General features: G+C 41.0%; 1 protein-coding gene across 9 annotated transcripts in view; it reads left to right on the plus strand.

Moving 5' to 3' along the window:
• The first annotated feature begins 261 nt into the window (after positions 1 to 261).
• LOC140187120 (endonuclease V-like) overlaps positions 262 to 24,659 on the plus strand; it is a 162,497-nt gene continuing 138,099 nt past the window's right edge. For all 9 annotated transcript variants that reach the window (XR_011883002.1, XR_011883003.1, XR_011883004.1 and 6 more), the window contains exons 1-5: positions 262 to 369; positions 7,602 to 7,773; positions 17,543 to 17,677; positions 20,309 to 20,348; positions 23,738 to 23,850. Coding sequence is in view for 6 of the 9 variants with exons in the window: in XM_072242085.1 (XP_072098186.1) it covers positions 311 to 369; positions 7,602 to 7,773; positions 17,543 to 17,677; positions 20,309 to 20,348; positions 23,738 to 23,850 (519 nt within the window). In the remaining 3 variants the exon portion in view is untranslated. The remainder of the gene's footprint in view (positions 370 to 7,601; positions 7,774 to 17,542; positions 17,678 to 20,308; positions 20,349 to 23,737; positions 23,851 to 24,659) is intronic.

Raw genomic sequence — 24,659 nt, forward strand, 5'->3', positions numbered from 1 at the left:
GATGGGTTATAAAGGATGCTGAAGGGAAGAGTGACTGATGTGGATTTTGTGGTGGTGGGGGGATGAGAGGGGGTCCACTTGGACTCATGTGGCTTGTTTTGAAGACATGCTTTCGAGTGGTTGCAAGTTTTACTATTCTTAAGGTGGTTCGACCGTTTGATGTGGAGAATCGGTGGTTTGCAGTGCATGTAAATAACTAGTTATAGTGAGGGCATCACAAGTTCCAACAACAACCCAACCTCCCGGAAAGAGACACGCGGGGCCTGGTGCGCATGCGCGCCGCGGCAGCCGCGGGACGGGTGCGGGTTCGATGTCGGCGTCCCCGCGGGGTCCGGATCACGACGAGCAGCTGCTCCGGGACTGGGAGAGGTACAGGCAACGCTTTCGTTTAAACGCCACGGAACAGAAAATAATATACCCCTCCCCACTTAAGATCGCACACGGCGACCGGCAGACGTCTGTTTAAAGCGTCAAGAGCTAGGGCCGGTGGGAGGGCCTTCGATCGCAGTGCATTCTGGGAACTGTAGTGAGGGGCAAGGACTATATCTCCCAGAATGCTGTGTTCCTGCCAGCCTGCAGATGGCCATCATCCCTCCAACCCTTCCTGTGCATGTGGCTGGTTAAATGTCTTTTAAACATTGCTCTTGTCTCTGCTTCTGTCATTTCCACTGACAGCACCCTCTGTTTAGAAAAAATACCTGGTCCTCACATATTCTTTTAGACCTTCCCCACTCAACTGATGCACTTTAGACCTTACAATTTAATAAACAGACACCACCAATTAATGGAGAATATTGGCTGGGAAGAGCGTGCGAACAAACTGGAAGCAACAGCTCCCAGTTCTTCCTGAAAGTCGAGCTTCCACAGTAAATTTTCCCATATCCACGGGAACAGCACCGTTACTGTGGTAGTATAGCAGTTAAAAATACCAGAACGATGGTCTGGATGCAATTTATATTCAGTTAGTAACCTGGAATTTGTGGGAGATTAAAAAAAAACAATCTATCTTAGTAACGTTGACCACAATGACAACCATTTTGTCATAAAAATTCATTTCATTGATTAATATAAGACTATTTACATAGGAGCAGAATTAGGCCATTCAGCCCATCGAGTCTGCTCCACCATTCCATCGTGGTTGATTTATTATCCCTCTCAAACCTGCCTTTGCCCCTCACCTTTGACACCCTTACTAATCAAAAACCTATCAACCTCTGCTCTAAGTATACCCACAACTGTCTCTGCCAATGAATTCCACAGATTCACCACCCTTTGGCTAAGCAAATTCCTCCTCATCTCTGTTCTAAATGGACATCCCTCTATTCTGAGGCTGTGTCCTCTGGTTCTATACTCTCCCAGTATAGGAAACATCCTCCCCCCATTCTGGGCTTTTCAATATTCAATAGGTTTCAATGAGATCCCTCCTTATTCTTCTAAACTCCAGCGAGTACAGGACCAGAACCATCAAATGTTCCTGGTATGTTAATACTTTAATTCCCAGGATCATTTGGGGGTGGGGGTAAAATTGCCATCTTTAAGTATTCTGCATGGTATGTGACTCCAGTCGCACCACATGGATTTTCAAATACCTAATCTCTACCCAGCTGTAGGGAGCCTCTCATCACCTCCTGTAGGGCCATTGGGTACAGGCAGTACAGAATGGTTCTGTCAATGACACAAGACATTCTGCAGACGCCCCTAGTGCTCTTCCTCCTTCCCTTTCTCCTATGATCCACTCTCCTCTCCAGCCCTTTACCTTTCCCACCCATCTGGCTTCACCTTTCACCTTCTAACTATCCTCCTCCTCCTTATCCCCGCAGCTTTTTAATCTTGACGTCTTCCCCCTTCCTTTCCAGTCCTGATGAAGGGTCTCGGCCTGAAACGTCGACTGGCTTTCATTTCCGTAGCTGCTGCCTGACCCGCTGAGATTCCCCCAGCATTTTGTGTGTGCTGCTCTGGTTCTGTCAATGAAGCTCAGATCCTGAATGAATAAAGTGCAGAGTTGCATGAATGGGCTTGCATACGCGCTCCACTTCGATCTGTAGCCCTCTGAGCCCTGTTTCCTCTCTGTCCTGTCTCTCTCGGGGCAATGCTGTCATTGTTTGAGTGTCGGGGCTACATTACTAAAGTGATCCTTGGGTCTGTCACTGCTGGGTTTGTCCATGAGCGTCTTGCTATTCCAGGTCCTAACCTTCATATTGAAGAATGTGTGCTGGCCTGTGTGAATTGTTTAAATAAGATTTGCATACTAGCTTTCAGAGAGCTATCACAAGGAGTTGTTAAGCACCAGCTTCCTGTCCTTCAGAGTCGTACGTTACAGATAGGGTTGCCAGCTGTCCTGTATTAGCTGGGACATCCTGTACATTGGGCTAAATTGGCTTGTCCCATATGAGACTGCCCTTGTCCTGTATTTCCGCCGCTGAGGTAGAGCGTTCCTATGAAACCTTTCGTGCCGAAATGGCGTAAAGCAAAGAAGCAATTACCATTAATTTATATGGGAAAGTTGGCGCGTGGCCAAGTGGTAAGCGTCAGTCTAGTGATCTGAAGGTCGCTAGTTCGAGCCTTGGCTGAGGCAGCGTGTGTGTCCTTGAGCAAGACACTTAACCACACATTGCTCTGGGACGACACCTGTGCCAAGCTGTATGGGTCCTAATGCCCTTCCCTTGGACAACATTGGTGGCGTGGAGAGGGGAGACTTGCAGCATGGGCAACTGCCGGTCTTCCATACAACCTTGCCCAGGCCTGCGCCCCGGAAACCTTCCAAGGCGCAAATCCATGGTCTCACAAGACTAATGGATGTCTATTATATGGGAAAAATTTTTGAGTGTTCCCAGACCCCAAAAATAACCTACCAAATCATACCAAATAACACATAAAACCTACCAAATAACACTAACATATAGTAAAAGCAGGAATGATATGATAAACACACAGCCTATATGAAGTAGAAATAATGTATGTACAGTATAGTTTCACTGAACAGAATCGAGAAGATTAGGCCAAAACTGATTTGCAGAAAAAAAATCGGCACGCACACACATGCGCACACAGGTGCCTGCGCAAGGCTTCATGGTCATGGTAGTCTTTTTCGGGGTAAACACTGTCCCGTATTTGACTGCTACTTTTGTCTCTTATTTGGGAGTGAGAAAGTTGGCAACCCTGGTTACAGACAACATGCTGGACGCCTCCATCAAGGTAGGCCTATGTCCATTAGGGAAAGAAGTCTTGTGGTTCACAGGTATAGAGGTGTAGCCCTTGGGGTACTCAGTGTTGATTATGGACCCCATGTAGCCTCAGTGCATCAAGGTCAAAGGTGGACAGAGAAGCCTCCTAATTACTGCCCTCAGCTGCTGACGAATTTCTCAAAGTTAGCAACGACCCAGAATGTTCCCGCAATACTGCCACCACTGGTTGGAGGACTCCAGTGACTAACAGCACAAGTACTGATGGAGCTGAAAGAGTCTTGAAGGATGTACCTGCCACTTGAATCTGTGGAAGCATGAACATGGGGGATGATGTTGATCTTGATTTCAGCACCTTACCTGTTCGAGATGCATGTGAAGAGTCTACTGGCCACTATCTATAGTTCACCATCTACACTGTCCATACTTCTCGCTGCCCCAATAGCGCGAGTGGATTAATTACAGACCCCACCCACCCCAGAGATTCTCTGGTATAGAAACACCAATGCCCAAGAACAGAAAAGCCATCCGACAAAAAGTGGATACAGCCCAGGAAAAGGCCTCCCCACCAGCGAGCTTATCTACAAGGAGCACTGGCAGAAGAAAGTAGCATCCATCATCAAGGACTCCCACCATTAAGGCCATGCTGTCTTCATGCAGCTGCCATCAGGACCCTTAGGTCACACACCATCAGGTGCAGGAACAGTTATTATCCTACAACCATCAGCCTCCTAAATTAGTGTGGACAATGTGTGGGAGAGAGAAAGGGAGAGATTTGCACAGTTTTTCTTCTGTTGCACATTGATCGTCAGTCACTTGTGTTGTTTTTAATTGATTCTGTCGTATTTCTTTGCTCTATTGTGAATGCCCACAAGAAAATGAATCTCTGGGTTGTATATGGTGACATAAACGTACATTAATAATAAATTTATTGTGAATTTTTCTCCTGTTCCCACTGGGCGGAAGCGAAGAGAAAACCTGAAAAGACAAACTGCCAGGCTCAGGGATAGCTTCATCCTAATGAAAGGTTTCAGTGACTTTATTCCTTTCCATAGACGCTGAGTTCCTCCAGCATTTTGTGTATGTTACTCTGGATTTGCAGCATCTCCAGAATCTCTTTTGTTCTATCCCACTGTTATCAGACACTTGAACAGACCTCTTAGTCATTAAGATGGATTCTCTTTCCTTACAATCTACCTCGTTATAACCTTGCACTTTATCATTGACCTGCACTGCACTCTTTCGATAGCTTTTACACTTCATTCTGCCATTCTGTATTGCTTTACATTTTTTTCCAGCTCAATGCGCAGTGTATTGATTTGACCTCTATAAACAGTATGCAAGACAAGCTTTTCACATGTGGTAATAATAAACCAATTCCAATCTGTCATTCTGTGTGGCACTAGCATTGTGCTGAATGGGCTGGATTCAGATAGATCTGGCAGTTCTAAACAGAGGCCATACAATGCATAATCTCATAGCCTGGCATCTTCTCCATTCAACAGTGGATCAACCCTGGTTTAACAGAGAGTGCCAGAAGACATATGGTATGAGGTAATATGCAGATATGAGGTGTACGTCGTGCTGGAGGCTGTATTTCATTCAGAGTTTCTGGAGGTTTGGTACGTCAAAGATTCTTGCAAACTTCTACACGTGTGCTGCGGAGAGAGTTCTACTAGTGGCATCACCGTCTGGCATGGAGGGGCCACTGCACAGGCTCGGAGGTTTGGAAGTTCATCCAGCTCCATCATGGACACTAACCTCCCCAGCATCAAGGATACCTTCGAAAGGCGATGCTTCAAAAAGGTGGCATTCTTCATTAAGGACCCCCATCACCCAGGACATGCTCTCTTCCTGTTACTACCATCAAGGTGGAGGTACAGGAGCCTCAAGACACACAAGGTTTTAGAAAAGTTTCTTCCCTTCCGCCCTCAGATTTCTGAACAGTCCAATGACTCATGAACAATAATTTAGTATTTTTACTTTCTTTGCACTATTCACTTTATTTATTTAGTTATCTATTTATTTATTATTGTAATTTGTAGTATATTTTATGTACTGCTGTGGCAAAGCAACACATTTCTCCACATATAACAGTGATAATAAACCTGATTCCGATCTGATTTTGTTTGTTAGGTTCCAGAAAGGCCTGTGCACTCCAGGGCTGGTGCACTGATCTTAGTGAAAAGACACTAAACAGCAGATGTTACCACTCTGAGATTAACAAATGCTTTACACATTCTTTGCTTTTATTTATTTTTATTTGCTCTGAAGCATCTGTGTTAGTTATGACAACCGCATGCTGCTAAATCATTTGAAACCTTGTCTTTCAACAACCCCAGTTTGGTTTGGTGTGCTATAAATGCTCCTTAATCCCAATCCATTATTGCCTCAGGCATCCTTAAACCTCTAGAGTCTAGCAAATGCAGCCCTAGTTTATTTAAATCTTCTCTTGTTTTAACTGTAGGAGTCCGCATTTCATCTGAATATTTGCGCTGAATTTCCTCTAGGCTAATGTATCTTTCAAATGTATGTGGTGCCTAGGAATGATCAAAGTTCCTGGTGTGGCCTAACCAGGGCTTTTTACCACAGTGTTGTGGCTTCTGTCCCACATTATTCTTGCCATAAAACAGACAACTTCAGAGTTTACTAAATTAGAAGCTGTTTTCTGTGATTATACTTTTGGTTTTGTGCTACACCTTTGTAATTCTGTTTCTTCTCCTTCGTTGCCCAAGTGTCACCTGCCTGATTGACTGCAGAGAAATTTGGTATGTGGCTTTCTACGTTAGATTTAAGACCTTACTTAAAAATACTGAACTGGCCAAATCCACTGTTAAGCACTAGTCGGCTCCTCTCCAACAAGGATCAACCTTACTCGCCATAAACATTTACATGTATTAGGAATTTGCTGTGGTGCGTTGGCACGACATGCAACACAAGACGACAACATTCCACAATTACAAAGAACAAAGAGTCACAAGAAAAGTTAGACCTGATATCCATCCTGATGAAGGGTTTTGGCTAAAATGTCGATTATTTATTTCTCTCCATAGACGCTGCCTGACTTGCTTAGTTCCTCCAGTATTTTGTGTGCGTTGCTCTGAATTTACAGCATCGCAGAATCTCTTGAGTTTATGACTTGGAGTATTTCACTTTGGTGAATCACATTGACTTTGAACCTGAGATGCTATTGACAGTACAGACTGACACTTTCTCTATTTGTTGCCTGTGGATGTGCTTGACAAATTCAGCCTTCATTGTTAATCCCAAGTGTCTTGTGAGCTGAATAGCTTTCTGGGCTTTTTTTTCCCCAAGGAGTTAAGAGTTAACCATAGTGCTGGGCAGACAAGGTAAAATAAAATTGAATGAAGACTTAGCACAACCAATGCTGTAGGCCAAAACACACAAAGCACAGGAGGAATTTAGCAGGTCAGGCAGCGTCTATGGAGAGGAATAAACACTGTGTGTTTCAAGCCAAGACCCTTAATCAGGACTGGAAGGAAAGAGGGAAGAAGCCAGAATGAAGGCTACTTTTTTTAAATAAGTAATGAGGAGCAAGACACAGTGTTTGTCTTAGAGTCATCTTTCTGATAGCTCAGATCAAGTTTCTTATCTAAGGAAGTACATGTACATAAAGATGCAAAGAGAAACTTAAATCCTGCAGCATCACAGGCAGGAGACATACGAGACACAACATTCACAAGAAAAACATACATTAAATTGTCTTATGATGGTAACTTGTGTTAGCTGAGGCTTTTCTCTCTGGGGTAAAGGGGGATGAGAGCTGACCTGTTAGAGGTGTACAAGATGATAAGAGGCTTAGACAAAGAGGATAGCCAGAGATTTCTCCAGAGCAGAAACGGCTAATACAAGGGGCATAATTTTAAAGTGATTGGGAGAAATTAAGGGGGGGGGGAGGATGTCAGAGGTAAGTTCTGTACACAGAGAGAGGTGGGTCCTTGGGACGCTCTGGCAGGGGTGGTGGTAGAGGCATTTAGGAAACTCTTAGATTGGTACATGGATGATAGAAAAATGGACGATTACATAGGAGGGAAGGGTCAGAATTAATCTCAAAAGGTTAGCCCTTTACTGTGCTGCTTCTAAACGTAAATTATACAAGGAAGAGCACAATTAGAACTAAAAATAATGTGGTGCAAAGTGTCACTGTACGGAGGTAGTGATTAGAATTGTGCAGATTGGTTCAAGAATCAAATGATTAAAGTAGAGTAATTGTACCATACTGAGGATTCCCATGAACAATAAATGCAAGTAAAGGATCTCTGTATTGGCTTGTCCAATCATTGGCTCACTAATTTTGCTAGGTTCAGAATCTATGACGTTTGATTAAATTTATTATTATAAATTATTTACATGTTTTTCTTTGTTGCTTAAATATTGACTTTGATTTCCTTCTGGCAGCCAGCAGGTAGAACTAAAGAAGCATGTGATTGACTACAACACCGAGGATTGGCAGAGCAACGACGGCTTTGAAGGGTTAGAGCGTGTCGGAGGAGTGGATCTATCTTTCATCAAGGAAGATGAAGTTAATGCTTGTGCTTCGTTAGTGGTTCTCAGTTATCCTGATCTCAAGGTAAAATGAAGGATTAAACCTGGGAAGGTTGTAATTGATCCATGCACCAGCTGTCACGTGTTGTCATTCATTGCAAAGGCCCGTCCCATTCTCGGTGGCAGCAGCAACTTGCACCTCTTCAGCGCTTTTAACACTTTAAGCACCCCATGCTCTTCACAACTAGCCAGCTGGCAGAACAGTGGCATCCTCACCGGACTTCGAGGCTTGTGGTCCCAGGTTCGAATTCAGCCGGCTTCTTGCATGCTTTCCATCTTGTGCCCGATTGAGTTGCTCGTAAAAATAAAAACAGACAAATGCTAAAGAAACGGCAAGGTTGCTGGCCGATGCCTGTCACAGGAGGAGAAACTGATGGTTGGAAGGTTTGGATAAAGCTGAGAAGGCAAATGGTTTTGAGGAAGGGAGGAAGTGACTAACGTGACCAACAAGACCAACAAGGTACAGAAGCCTTAGGTCCCACACTGTCAGGTTCAGGAACAGTTTTTACCCTCGAACCATCAGGCTCCTGAACATAGTTCCCTCTAAGCTGTGTGCGTGTGCGTGCACACACACATTTTTCAACCAGTGCACAAAGGAAATTAATGTGCGCACAAAAGGTTAGTTACTTAAAATAATGTAGTAATTAATATTATACTTATTGAAAATAATCTTTTAGCTAACTGCTTCTGTTAACCAGTTAGTCAGTTTTTCAAATACCACAATGCACGTCACTAATTTACATCACCTCACCTTTCCTGTTCCAGTTTGTACAGCTGCATCACGGTGGCAGCCATGTTTGGCGGACAGTGTTCATATCATAAAGTTTACAAAGATCTGTTTCAAATCCTGTAGATAGTTTACTAAGTTTTTATTGAAAAAAATATTGATTCACTATGTCGAATTCAGAAGAAGCGAAGGGCGTGAAGCGCAAAAGAACTGTAAGTTTGTTTAAAGTTGAATGGCTTAACAAAATAGTAGAAACTGCTGCACCTAAAGCTCATGAGGTCATGAACGTTCAGCCAAAAGAAATATTAATGTATTAATGTATGATTTGGAAACTGAAATTATCTATTTGTATTGTCGTGATGCGAAAGTTGCTGGAGAATTTGCTAGTGGAAAGAAGTGGGATGATATTTGGAAACTTGACTTTTTGAAGCGTCATTTGGCAAGTAAATCGCATTTGGACGGTGTACAAAAGCTCAGGCAACAGAACCCGTCATTACCCGTTACAGGAGTGCTACACATGTTACGGTTGAGTGCAGATGAGCAAGAGCGAAATCAATCAAACCCAGAGGAGGTCAAAGTTGAGGTACAAGAATGGTCAGCTTCTGATTTCTCTGCAATTGCAGATTGTGACTTCACATTTGGCGATGAACAAGTTAATGCCTTATGTCTAATATATCATGATTTTCTAGCTGAAAATACTGTAATAGTTAGACAGTTTAATGATTTCAAATTTTCCATGCAAGAAAAAATTAAATCCAAACTGATTTCAAACTTTGCTCAAATGGTGGCATTTGTACTTCAAAATGAACAGTTTTGCGACCTTGCACAGTTGATGGACATTGGGGGAACCTTTCTTGTACCTAGTGCGGACTGTGAGCGAGGTTTTAGCCTGATGAATCAACTCAAAACCAAGCTGAGAAACCGTCTAGGTGAATGTCATTTGGATATGTTAATGAGAATCAAAAGCTATCAATTGGATGGAAGTTCTATTAGTCTAGATAGATTTACAAAGAATGGGTAAATGCCAAAGACAGGAGACAGAAAAAATATTTTGTTGTTATTCTGTGCAGTTTTATGTCAAATATTTTGTAAACCTACATAAAATGTGCCATGTGTGCATTCAGCGCGCACATACCTTTGTCACAGGAAAAATATTTGCACAACATAAGAGTTTTGCGCATACTGACTACCAAAAATTAGAGGGAACATTGCTCCTGAACCAGCATGGATGACTTCACTCACCTCAGCAGTGAACTGATTCCACAATGTACTAGCTCACTTTCAAGGACTCTACAACTCATGTTCTTAGAAAAATAGAGGGCTATGGGTAAGCCTGGGTAATTTCTAAGGTAAGAACATGTTTGGCACAGCTTTGTGGGCCGAAGGGCCTGTATTGTGCTGTAGGTTTTCTATGTTTCTCAATGTTAATTATTTAGTATTTACACTCAGTGTTATTTACTTGTTTGTCTTCTTTTGCATTTTGATTGTTTGTGAATTTTTGTGTGTAGTTTTTCATTGATTCTATTTGTTCTACTTTGAATGCCTACAAGAAAATGTATCTCAGGGTAGTATATGATGATGCATGTAGCGATACAGTGCGGAGTAGATCCTTCCAGACTTCGAGCCACGCCACTCCATCAACCCCAGAGCCCCAATTAACCCCAAGCTAATCACAGGACAATTTATAATGACCATTTAACCTACCTGGCACTTCTTTGGACTGTGGGAGGAAACCAGGGCACCCAGGGAAAACCCACGCATTCCACAGGGAGGAGGACAGAGACTCCTCACAGAACAGCGCCAGAATTGAACTCTAAACTCTGGAACGTCCCCAGCTGTGGTACTGTGGTGCCCAAGTATATGTACTTTGATAATATATTTTCTTTGAACTTTGATGAAAGCTCCAGAATGTTGTAGGTCAGAGCCTGGGTAGCAATGGGAAGGCAGCGTGCACAGATCCAGTCAGAGCAACTACAATGAACAAAAAAAAAAGAAGCTGGATCCACTTCAGTTAATAAAGTGCAGTATAACATTATTTACCTAGATTTTACTTCTGATTATCGCATTTACCTTTTATATAATTTTGTGTAGAAGGATACCTTAGCAATTGGCATATTTTGAGTGCTCTGCTGATCTGATTGGACTGTGTTACTGTCTGGTTTGGCTATTAAAACAAAATCTTCATGCCAATTTAAAAGTTCCTTCAGGTAGTTAATCTGATCAATTATTCTAATAAGCCATCCCCACTCTCCCCTCCCCAATCTATCACCTCAGTCACTGCATTGCACTGTAAACACTTTAAACCACTTTTTATAACATGTACATTGTAAGTACATAAATGTATTTATGCACATTTTATTCCATATCCATATTTTAACTGCTACATTTATTTTGTATATAATTCCTTTATTCTTATTACTGTTGAAAACTGTGTTTTTGTCGCATGCCGAACTCTGTCCAGCACACCACAGCAAATTCGGAATGCATGTAAATGTCTATGGCAAATAAAGTTCATCCTTGATGCTGAATGACTTAACAGAAGTGAGCAAAATAAGATGATCATGGTAGCTGAGTGATAGTTTAACCATTAGCTAGAATCACTAGCCATTAATCCCTCATCTATCTGCTACTGAGAGGTACAGTATGTGAAGATGTGGTAAGTCCACTGAGTTTGAACAATTGCACATTGACCAGAGAAGCTTATGTTTCCCTTTCAAACTCTGGAAATATCCTCCACATTAAGGTTTTCCAGGCAGAGTTACAACTCTGGAACATCAGTACCTCAGTACTGAGCCTTTAGAACAACATTGATCAGAACATCCTGCATTGTTAATTTGCTACAGCAACCTGTCATCTTGATCCATACTGTTAGCATTCAGCCAATCAGAATCTTGCTGTGTCAACAATTATATAGTTAGCTCTACCTATTGAATCTGCAATCCTTTCTTATGGTTTGTTAGTTGGAATAGCACTAGGACTCTAGATATTAAGGTAATGAATATTTTGCCTTTGATTGGTCCACAAGATGAAATATTTGGATTGATAAATTAAGATTGGAATTAGTTTGTTTCAGGCATCTCTACCATCTGAATAATCATGGGGTAGGTTTATTCTAATCCTGGAGTAGCCACCGAAATAACCTGCTCTTTAAGCTGGATCAGTTTGCATGGTAGACAATTGTTTGCTGTTCCTCTCTGCACTTCGTGGAGCATTGGGTGGCAACCTTGCTGTTCCTTCAGCATTTTGGCTGCTTTTTATGAGGCCGAGTTGCTAGCTCGACGCTCAACCCAACACGGATGGAAAGCGTGCAAGGAGCTGGCTGGATTCGAACCTGGTACCATTCGCCTATAAGTCCGGTGCTGATGCCACTACACCATCCGCCAGCTAAGGTAGACAATTGTGCTGTACATTAACTGTGTATGGAAAATTAATGATATTACTTTAAACGTCTTGTGAGTTGTTCTTACAACTACAAAAGAACACAAGTACACACCACTACAACAACAATTTATTGTTCAAAAATAACTGTTTAAATATTGGAAAGACTGAAAGCTTTACAGACGTGAGTGATGAGATTAATAATTAGTCATAGTAGTCATAGTCATACTTTATTGATCCCGGGGGAAATTGGTTTTCGTTACAGTTGCACCATAAATAATAAATAGTAATAAAACCAGAAATAGTTAAATAGTAATATGTAAAATATGTCAGTAAATTATGAATTAAGTCCAGGACCAGCCTATTGGCTCAGGGTGTCTGACCCTCCAAGGGAGGAGTTGTAAAGTTTGATGGCCACAGGCAGGAATGACTTCCTATGATGCTCTGTGCTGCATCTCGGTGGAATGAGTCTCGGCTGAATGTACTCCTGTGGCCACCCAGTACATTTTGTAGTGGATGGGAGACATTGACTAAGATGGCATGCAACTTAGACAGCATCCTCTTTTCAGACACCACCGTGAGAGAGCCCAGTTCCATCCCCACAACATCACTGGCCTTACGAATGAGTTTGTTGATTCTGTTGGTGTCTGCCACCCTCAGCCTGCTGCCCCAGCACACAACAGCAAACATGATAGCACTGGCCACCACAGACTCGTAGAACATCCTCAGCATTGTCCGGCAGATGTTAAAGGACCTCAGTCTCCTCAGGAAATAGAGACGACTCTGACCCTTCTTGTAGACAGCCTCAGTGTTCTCTGACCAGTCCAGTTTATTGTCAATTCGTATCCCCAGGTATTCGTAATCCTCCACCATGTCCACACTGACCCCCTGGATGGAAACAGGGGTCACCGGTACCTTAGCTCTCCTCAGGTCTACCACCAGCTCCTTAGTCTTTTCAGGCCTACCACCAGCTCCTTAGTCTTTTTCACATTAAGCTGCAGATAATTCTGCTCACACCATGTGACAAAGTTTCCTACTGTAGCCCTGTACTCAGCCTCATCTCCCTTGCTGATGCATCCAACTATGGCAGAGTCATCCGAAAACTTCTGAAGATGACAAGATTCTGTGCAGTAGTTGAAGTCCGAGGTATAAATGGTGAAGAGAAAGGGAGACAAGACAGTCCCCTGTGGAGCCCCAGTGCTGCTGATCACTATGTCGGACACACAGTGTTGCAAGCACACGTACTGTGGTCTGCCAGTCAGGTATTCAAGAATCCATAATACCAGGGGAGCATCCACCTGCATCGCTGTCAGCTTCTCCCCAGCAGAGCAGGGCGGATGGTGTTGAACGCACTGGAGAAGTCAAAAAACATGACCCTCACAGTGCTCGCTGGCTTGTCCAGGTGGGCGTAGACACGGTTCAGCAGGTAGACAATGGCATCCTCAACTCCTAGTCGGGGCTGGTAGGCGAACTGGGGAGAGCATGCAAGTGGGACATATATTTAATCCCAGTAGGAGCCGTCATTCTGGGAAGATGTTTCTAACATCAGCTCTATAGCTCATTGGAATTATTTGCAGAAAAAATTAATAATTCACAAGAGATTGCTCTAACATATTTAGCTTTTCCAATACAAAGGCATGTGGTATCCAAGCTAATTTTCACCATCTAAGTATCAGAAAATATTACATGATAAATTAATTAAAGAGGGTCATTGGACCGTACAGATGTTTTTCTCTTCACTATTAGATGGAAGGAATTAATTCCGACTGTACACATAATTCTGAGATAACTGGAAAGGGAGAAGATGAGAAATACTCTTGGCTAGCTATAAATCAGGATGAAAAACGATGAATCAAACATTTTAGAAACAAGTTCTCAAAATGTGATTTTTCATGAGAAAGACTCAGAAAATAAAGCAGAATAAAGTATCTGTAGAAAGAGAAACAACGTAAGCTTTTCAGGTTAAAGAGGCCCTAGTCTTTCCAGCATTTTTTGTTCATTTCAGAATCGGCTGCTTTTCTTATTTTTATGTAATAAGTTGACCTGTTTGTAGTAATCGTATAAGTACATGTGCTAGTATTGGTTTATATTTTGTCAGAAGTTACCAAGATGCAGTGAAAAGCTGGTCTTGTATACTGTTAATACTGATCAAAACATTACACGGTGCATCAAGCTAGAATAAGATAAAACAATAACTATAAAGAATGAAGTGTAAAAGCTACCGAAAGAGTGCAGTGAATGTAAATGATAAGGTGCGAGACAGAGCGGAGGCTGTAGTGTTGTGGAGAGTGTATTGACTAGCCTTTGAACAGAAGATCCTACAAAAGGTTCTGGATTCAGCTCAGTACATCACAGGTAAAGCCCTCCCGACCGCTGAACACATTTACATGAAATGCTGTCATAGGAAAGCATCAGAGATCCTTACCATGCAGGCCGTGTTCTTTTCTCTCTGCTGCCAGGGGGTAAAAGGTACAAGAGCCTCCGGGCTCACACCACCATGTTCAAGAACAGGTACTACCCCTGAGGACCTCAGGATCTGCATACCTTCCGGCCAGGCTTGTGATAATGATCATCATCACCCATTGTCCTTCGAGACAGACGAATGCTAACCAACTACCCTTCAACCATCAGGCTCTTGAACAGAAGGGGATAACTACACTCACTTGCCCATCCATTGAGACGTTCATAAACCAATGATCTCACTTTAAGGATTCTTAATCTTGTTATTTCATCTTCTCATTTATTGCTATTTTTACTTGCATTTACACTGTTTGCTGTCTTCTGCACTCTACTTGACCTTCATTGATCCAGTTATAGTAACTATTCTATAGATTTGCTGAATATACCTGCAGAAAAATGAATCTTAGGGTTGTATGTGGTGACACATATGCATTCTGATAATAAAATTTATTTTGAAATTTAAACTTTGAGGCTGGTTGCTTCTGTCTGTGATATGGTATTTTAGATCAAATCGCGTGCTGCTTCTCAGAGACCAGTAGTATGAGCATATGCCACTGAGGTTGCTAACATAGGAATCCTATCGAGTTAATATAAAACATCTCCATTTTCTTTCGTCCCTTTTGAAATCTGCAGTTACATCTAAGCCAGCAGTAGGTGGCAACAAATTTTAGAAATGCAGGAACAATTTATATCTTCTCAGCGTTTTCTTCCTTCACTGGTCTCGTTGGATACTGTTCATTTGGATTTAAGGAGTGAGTAAGTATAGAATAGGCACTGGTTTTAGTTTCAAAGTAGTTCATTTCAAAAAATTTATCGTGCTATTTATTCCAGCCATTGTTAAAATTCTGAGCAGAATCATATTGCAAACATCTACCACATATTTCTATATTGCCTAGGCAGCATAATCACCTTTTTTAATTACACTTAATAATTAACTGAAAACCAAAAAAAAAGAGAGTTAAAAGAGAAAAGATAAGCTGTGACATTTCATTGAAGAATTCACCATCCAGGCATGCTCTCTTCTTGCTGCTGCCGTCAGGAAGGAGGTACAGGCGCCTCAGGACCCACACCATCAGGTTCAGGAAGAGATTTTTTCCCCCTCAACCATCAGGTTCTAGAACCAGAAGGGATAACCTCACTCAACTTCAGTCAGTGCTATGTTGCAATGTTTCCACAACCTAAGGGCTCACTTTCAAGGACTCTACAACTCATATTCTCGATATTTACGATCTTCTTTCCCTCTTTTTGTATTTGCACATTTTGTTGCTTTTGCACACTGGTTGTTTGTCCATGTTGTGTGTTGTTTTTCATTGTGTTTCTGTATTTACTGTGATTGCCTGCAAGTAAATGAATCTCAAGGTTTTATGTGGTGACATACATGTACTTTGATAATAAATTGACTTTGAACTTTACAGATGCTCACTGATCAAGCTTTCTCTGCTTTTATTTTGCATTTACATACTTTACAGTTTCTGTTTCTTATTATGATCCTCTCTTTAGTGAAGGTTTTATGAAGGAAATTGTACACTGACGCTGCACTGTGAAATGAAAAAACACCAGCACTCCGTGAAAGTGAATCGCTGAATTTCCCTGCATGAGGGGCCATGCTCAAATTAACTAAAATTCCTCAAAGATACTGTATTCTACAGGGTAATGCAGATGAAAGAAATCGTGGAGTTAGTGTTTGACATTGAAATAATTAATTTTACATGAAAAGCAGTGAAGAAAATATCTACAGTACAATTAAAAGTTCCAAATAACCTTTGCTGCTAACACTTATACTACTACAGTTGCTATATATCAATAAGAGTTTGAGGAGATTCAGTATGATACTAAAGACCCTAGCAAATTTCTATTGATGCTCCATGAAGAGCATTCTAACTGGTTGTATCACTGTCTGGCATGGAGGGGCCACTGCACAGGATGGAAAAATCCGCAGAGGATTGTAAACTCAGCCAGCTCCATCGTCAAGGACATCTTCAAAAGGCAATGCCTCTAAGAGGTGACATTCATTATTAAGGGCACCCACCTCCTAGAAGGTGCCATCTTCTCATTACCACCATCACGGTGGAGGTACAGCAGTCTGAAGACACACACTCAACGTTTTAGGAATGGCTTCTTCCCCTCTGCCATCAGATTTCTAAGCAGACAATGGCCTCATGAACACTACCTCACTATTTTTTGTTCTCTTTTTCACTGCTTATTTATTTTTTTATATATTTCTTTTTATAATTTATAGTAAATATTATGTATTGTATTATACTGCTGCTGCAAAACAACAGATTTCGTGATGTATGCCAGTGATAATAAACCTGATTTTGCTTCAGATTCTGATTCGAGCAGCATTGATTGTTATTTGTTGAAGAGATGTCTCCTTGAACTTTCACTGTTCATTCTACATTCAATGTTTTAAGACTGTTTTGTTAAAGTGCATGTGCCTCTATGAACGTTGTGAACAAAAATGCAGGAAGAGTCACATGGAGAGGAGAGGAGAAGATGGTGGCACGACGCAGTGCGCAGTGGCCACTCCGGTGATGAATATCTGTTATCTGTCAAGTAGGGTGCCATGCACAATCCTGATTTGATGGAGGCAGACGTGAGAGCATGGAGGAACATCTGGTGAAACTTCTGAAATGCCTGTTTCGCTACCATTGCTACTGTGCGATCGAGAATCTCCAGAGGGGAAGGCCCCGAGTCCTCGGCTTTGCTTGTTGCTCGGTGGCTGGGGCAGGGTCAAAGCGCTTGGCAGAGATGCTGCTCAGTACTCAGTGTCGGAGGGCTAGTTGGAGGTTCGAAGTTTTCAGACAGACTGAGAGTTGGCTGTGGTCAGGTGCTTCCAGGGTGCTGCATCGGCAAGTTTGCGGCGCTTGGAGGTTCATGGCAGAGAGAGTTTCTCCCTTCTACTGTCTGCGTGAGATGATGGGGCTATCAGAACCTGAGACTTTTTTTTACCATGCCCATGGTCTGCTCTTTATCAAATTACAGTATTGCTTTGCACTGTTGTAACTGTATGTTGTAATTATGTGGTTTGTCAGTTTTAGTCTTGGTTTGTCCTGTGTTTCTGTGATATCATACTGGAGGAACATTGTATCATTTTTTAATGCATGCATTTCTAAATGACAATAAACGAGGACTGAGTGTCCTCATAATCTAATCTAAAAAAAATTTATTCAAACATTCAATATTCATTGTTGCCATTTCAAGTTTGTTTTTTCTTTGTACTGCTCAGGTAGTCTATGAAGAGTGCCAAATGGTTTGTCTGACTGCCCCTTATATCCCTGGCTTTTTGGCTTTTCGGGAGACACCTTTCTTGGAAGAAGCTGTGAAAAGACTGCAGCACAAAGATCCGAGCCTTCTCCCTCAGGTAAAATCAGCTTGTTAGAAATGTGATCCTTGATCGAACTGTCTGAAGCAGATCCCCTTAACACAATAGTTCCAAAATAGCAAAGTTATATAATTTCCTTTTTAAAACAACTGCTGCATTTAATGCTTCTCAGAGTGGTAACCACAATCAGAATAGAATTTCTAAAGCATTAAACCAACCCAATTTTAATAATTTTACTTTGAATCACATACAAGTTACAAAAGATTTAAAATAGCTAACAGTCTTACCTTTACCTTTTGAAATCCATTGGGAAAGTCATTTTGATAGCTATTGTTTACACTGCCACTTACTAGATTTCACTAATTTGATATTGTCCTTACAAAATGGCACATCATATTATAACTAAAAGTTGAGTTTAGAGAATTCCTAGCATATGGTAAAATTTGAAAGCTATCTCTGTTTGCATTTTAAAAGCAGTTTTGATTTCAAAATTAATTTCAAAGTAAATGTATTACCAAAGTACAAATATGTGCTTTATACAGAGGCTTCACGGTAACATAGCAGATTGCCTAACATTATTACAGAGTCAACGGCCAGGGTTCAGTTACTGCCGCTGTTTGCAAGGAGTTTGTACGTTCTCCCCATTGACTGCATGGGTATCCTCTGGGTGCTCCAGTTCCCTCCCACGTTCCGAAGACTTACAGGTTATTAGGTGATTTGGTCACATGGGTGCAATTGGGTGGTGCAGAAATTTGGGCTGGAGGGGTCTATTACCATGCTGTATCTCTAATTTAAATATCAAATTACATTACCATATACTACCTAGAGATTCATTTTCTTGCAGATGTTTACAGGGAAATAAAGAAATACATTAGAATTTATTTAAAAATTGTACATAAGCAAAAACTGACAAACAACCAACATGCAATAGAAGACAAATCATGCAAAAAAAGTAAATAAATAATACTGAGAACACGAGTTGCAGAGTCCCCGAGAGTGAGTCTGTAGGTGGAGAAGTCAGTTCAGTGTTGAGGTGAGCGAAGTTACAATGGTACATGTCCTTAATTGGGCAAGGATTCCTTAGGAGTTCGCGAAGATTCGACATGACATCTAAAACTTTGACAAACTTCTATAGCTGTGTGTTGCAGAGTATTGACTGACTGCATCACAGCCTGCTATGGAAACATGATGCCCTTGAACAGAAAATCCTACAAATAGTAGTGGATACAGCCCAGTCCGTGATGGATAAAGCCATCCCCACCACTGAGCACATCTCTACGAAGCATTGTCTCAGGAATACAGCATCCATCATCAGGGACCCCCACCACACAGGACACGCTTCTTCTTGCCATCTGCAAAAAGGTACAGGAGCCTCAAGATGCACACCACCAGGTTCAGGAACAGTCATTATCCCCCAACCATCAGGCTCTTGAACCAAAGGGGATAACTTCAGTTGCCCTATCAATGAAATGGTCCTACAACCTATGGACTCACTCTCAAGGACTCTTCATCTCATGTCTTCAATATTTATTTATTATTATTATTATTTCTTTCTATTTGTGTTTGCAGTTTGTTGTCTTTTGCACTCTGGTTGAACACCCATGACGGTACCGTCTTTCATTGATTCTATTATGGTTATTATTCTATTTTGGATTTATTACGTATGCTCACAAGAAAGTGAATCTCAGGATTGTACATGGTGACATATATATATATATACTTTGATAATAAATTTGTTTTGAACTTTCAGCATTGATTGGGGGCATGCAGGATGCATCAAGCTAAAGCTGCTTCTATTTTAACTTGCTGGAAGGAAATGGACTCATCAGCAATTAAATGATCAAAGGGATTACATTAAAATGAAATTCTGAGATCAGCTTTAACTGTAAGGAAAAAAATTTTTAGAAAAAGAAAACTGAGTTGGAAAGCATTGGATCATTGAAGAGTTATTGTAACACGTAGTGGCTCAAGAATGTCACATACACCCTGAAATTGGGATAGTGCCTTAAAATCTCCAGAAGTATATGCCATAATTAATACAAAATATAAAGCAGAATTATGTTTCAAAGTCTCTTTCAACTGATGCTCTGCTGTTCTCATTCTATTTTTTGATGTGGATGTTTTATGATGCTGTTTGAAGTTGTAAAAAATGATTTGTGACAGGTTGCTATTGATTACCTGACAAGACCTGAAGGTTTACTGTATCCATTGAAGAGGGCCCACACTATTAACAAGCTACTTTTATTAGTATATCTCATGGGAACATTAATATTGCATACATTACTATATAGTCACAAAGATTTCCTTTCATGGTTCAAAAAACAATGTGGGATTCTGGAAGTATTCAGCAAGTCGGGTAGCATTTGTCAAGAGAGGAACAGGTATTATTTCAGGTCAATTACATTCAATAATGTTTAATAAAGTTCTCATTTGTGATCAAATGATTTTAGAAAAGAAAATGTTTTATAGTGGCAATTAAAGAGAGAAATGAACTGTTTAAAATGACTAATAGTAGATGAAATGTGCAGCATGAATTCTGGTAACTTTTCAGTATACTTTTATGCTAATTTTGTTTCTAACTTTTTTTCTTGTAGATCTTTTAACAGATATTAATATAAAACTGCAGAAGTGCCCGATAATTATATTTAATCTACATTATTAATATTCCAGGTCATTTTTGCAGATGGAAATGGAATATTACATCACAGAGGTACGTTCACTTCTTAGTTCTTATTTATTTGCAATCTATTGTACAATAATTCATGATAGCTACAACTTTAGCTCTTTAGTGATTAGAAACTTATTTTTATTTTAAACAAATTTAAGCACTAACATTTACTTCACACAGGCAGTTGGCTGATTTTAAAAATGAACATGCTAGAACCTGTTGCACTCAAGTGTATCTAAAGTATGAAGTATTAGTACATTAATTAAAAAATTAATAAAATATTTTTGCCTAGCTCATTTACCTGCTTTCATTAGCTGCTGCATACTGGTATTCAATCAATTTCAGTGGGTTTTTTAAAAATTTTAAATAATCATTAATCTATCCCAGGAAACTGAGGGAAGAAAGGGAGGAAATTGCCGGGGACTTAACAGAGATCTTTCTGTCCTCTTCACAATGAGCAAGGTGCCAGAAAACCAGAGAACAGCCAATTTTGTTCCTGTATTTAAGCAGGGCAATAGGAACTAACCAGAAACTATAAGCTAGAGAGCTTAAATCTGTGGTAAGTGAGGTTCTTAGGGACAAAAATTACAAGCATTTGAAAAGATTTGGACTTTTTACGGGCTGGTTGTGTGAAAGGTGAGGGTCAGAGAACCTCAACCCTCCCTGCATACACAGCAAAATCGCTGTGGCGAGACATGCCTAGCCCTATCAGAGATATTCCCTTTGCCCAATCCATCCTTCTCCCATGCTCTCTGCAACTGAATTAGTTTTGTTTTAAGCAACACACATCAAAGTTGCTGGTGGAACGCAGCAGGCCAGGCAGCATCTCTAGGAAGAGGTACAGTTGACGTTTTGGGCCGAGACCCTTCGTCAGGACTAACTGAAGGAAGAGCTAGTAAGGGATTTGAAAGTGGGAGGGGGAGGGGGGGATCCGAAATGATAGGAGAAGACAGGAGGGGGAGGGATGGAGCCAAGAGCTGGACAGTTGATTGGCAAAAGGGATATGAGAGGATCATGGTTTTACTTTCAGTTCTGAGGAAAGGTCTTCGACCTTAAACGTTACCAGTATGTAGATCGTATTGCCGTCCCCTGAATGACTCGATTAGGTTTAATGAACATACATGATCAGTGTAGTTTCTCCTTTTTAAACATTATTAACATTAAAATTCCAGTTGCAAGCTGTTTCAATGCCCAAGTTTTCTTAAATTCAGTTCAATTTCAGGTAGTGGATCTCCATAGGACTGCTAAGATTTACTGTTACTTTGAACAGTCAGTGAACAGTTTTGAAGGATTGTTTTCTCCCCCACATAAAGTGATTGTACTTGGAAATGAAAAATGCGTGTGGATTTTCATCTGCTTGCAAAAGTCAGAACCACTCTGCATTTCTATAACACTGTTTTGATTGAAAATGGAAGGTCATAGCGACCCTCCCTGCTGCTGTGTGCATCCACTCACCTTAAATACTTACTTAAGACATCACCCCTACTGGGGCATAGGCCGCAGACAGCAGCTTGCCAGAGTCTTTTGTCCTGGCCCAGTCTTTCAAGTTGTCCCCAGGCCGTAGCCCATCGAAGTTACTTCCTCCCCCAGGGATGAGGTCTTCCTCACTTCTGTTGGCATTTTTGTGGCTCTGGGTTTTTAATGGATGTGCTTGCTAATCCCACGGCTGATTCTCCGATGGCAGTTACCTTAAACACAAAAAGAAACAACTTTACTTGTCCTCTTCTTCCTCTTAATGAAATGAGTCATTTTAATATTCTGATCAAGACTTAGAATGGCACGATTTGCTGATCTGCTATTGGCAACTTGGAGACACATTGATAGCATTTTGGTACCATTGGGGAAAGACTGTGTGAACTAAACGATGCAAAAATGGGTGCAGCTGATATGGATGTACATAATTCTTTAGTGAGGATAGAATAATGGGAAGATTGTTTAAAAACCCCTTAGGATCCTGTGGGGTTAAATAGATGCACAATAAGCCTCTCTTGGCTTTGTATGCTAAGTTTTTTGTTCAAATCCCAGATGGAATATAGCATTCCATTCTAAACACTGCAGATTAGGATGAGCAGCAAAGAAGATTTATCAGAACTGTAGCAGGGAGTTATGATGTCATCAGTATGGGGGAACCGCAGTTCTCCTTTGAGCAGAGAGGCTGAAGGTGGAACTTATCAAAAGTGTTCAATGTGTGAAGGATTGTGTTAGTGAACAAAATGAAAGTTTCTCCAGAGGTCGAGTGGTCAGGAACTAGACACAGTTTGAGGAAAAGGGCCAAATGGCAAGAACAAGACACAGATTTAAGGAAAAGGACAAATTGGGCAGGAACTAGACACGGATTTAAGGAAAAGGGACAAAATGGGCAGGAACTAGACATGGATTTAAGGAAAAGAGGCAAAAAGCATGCGCCGTTCCTCTGTTTTGTTTTAAAAACTGAGAAGCAATGCATGAAATCATGCTGGAAGAAGATTCAGTGGGGCATTGGAGAAAGACTTCAAGGAAATACTTAATATGGGGCGGGGAGGGTGAAATATATTGTATATCTCTTTCAAAGAACTTGTACTGAATCAGAATCAGATTGATTATCGTAAAATTGGTTGTTTTGCGTCAACATTACAGTGCAATATATCATAATTGCTATAAATTACATTAAGAATATATGCAAAAATATATAGTGCAAAAAGAGAGGAAAATAGGTTGTGTTTATGGGTTGAATGTCCATTTAGGAATCGTATGGTAGAGGGAAAGAAGCTGTTCCTGAATTGTTGAGTGTCTTCAGGCTTCTGTAACAATGCGAATAGGGCATGTCCTGAGTAATGGCGATCCTTAATGATAGATGCCATCTTTCTGCGGCACTGCTCCTTGAAGATGTCTTGGGTACTACGGAGGCTAGTACTCAAGATGCAGCTGACTACTTTTACAACTTTCTGTAGCTTCTTTCAGTCCTGTGCAGTAGCCATCTCTTACCAGATGGTGACGCAGTCAGTCAGGATGCTCTCCACGGTATATCTGCAGAAATTTTCAAGTGTTTTAGGTGACAGCCCAAATCTCCTCAACTCCTAATGAAATAACTCCAAATGGTTAATATGCTAACCATGTATAAATGTAGGTCCACTTACTTCCTTAAGCCTACACTGGGGCATTGGCCGCCAACAGCAGCTCACCAGTGCCCTCTGTCCTGGGCCAGTCTTTCAAGTTGTCCCCAGGTGTAGCCCACTGAAGACCCCTCCTTGTCCAGGGATGAGGTCTTTGGAGCTTCTGTTGGTGTTACTGTAGCTTTGGGTTTTTACAGGAGAGGGCTGCTAGCACCATGACTAACCGTCCTCCTTTTGCAGCCGGGCTTGGGACCATCCATGGCAGAGTTAATTATTCTTGAACATACAATTGAAACAAAAAGTTATGTTATTTATTACCTTTTTGTTATTGAATAACAGAATTTGGTGTTGCCTGTCATTTGGGTGTCCTGGTAGACTTGCCCTGTATTGGGGTTGCTAAAAACCTCCTGCATGTGGACGGCTTGGAAACAAAGGACCTGCTGAAAGAAAAGGTAATGGTGAACTATCCGACGCACACCTTTGTAATTGGCATTGAAATATAACATGAATCAACTTGTTATAGCTCTTGAAGTTGGATATCTTAAAACCATCCATTCAGGAATTTCAATTTGAATTCAATCTGACTCCAGCATTTTTTATAGATGCTGGAGCTGTGCAAAAGAAAGTAGTTCTTTGAAAAGTGTGACAGCGTTGATATCCGTAAGGAACAATAAATCCAAATACTGAAGGAAGGATTTTGGCACCAACATTAATAATATAATCATTCTGCATTTTTTTTTCAGTTTGTTCCAAGAATATAACAAATGAAGAAATCTTCTAGCATTCTTCATACCACGCCTGTGGTCTGAAAACTACAGAAATAAAGTCATATTTTCTCACACAAGGTTCAGATTACATTGCTGCAAGGGCATTTCCTCGCTTCTTGATACTAAATACAATTTGGGTTCACATTTCAGCATTGGCTGTGACTCAAAAACTAAACTTCCTCATTTGAAACACCTGCCTGTGTTTCAAGTGTTGTCTGTTGGTACCTTATCCCCAAATAGAACTGCTAAGTATATTGGAACAGATGTTTTAATTTGTCCTTATTAGGCTATAAAATTAACCATTTTATATATATATTCACTGTTAACCAGTTATATTTGGGAATTTGATAGTCAGGTGTAGATTAACCCTCTAAGTTCAAGAGTTTGAGTTTTGAGTTTGAGTTCAGGTGGATAGGGTAGTTAAGAAAGCTTATGGGGTGTTAGCTTTCATAAATCGAGGGATAGAGTTTAAGAGTTGCAATGTAATGATGCAG

Source organism: Mobula birostris, chromosome 24 (assembly GCF_030028105.1).
Source record: "Mobula birostris isolate sMobBir1 chromosome 24, sMobBir1.hap1, whole genome shotgun sequence".
In the NCBI taxonomy this organism is placed as follows: domain Eukaryota; kingdom Metazoa; phylum Chordata; class Chondrichthyes; order Myliobatiformes; family Myliobatidae; genus Mobula; species Mobula birostris.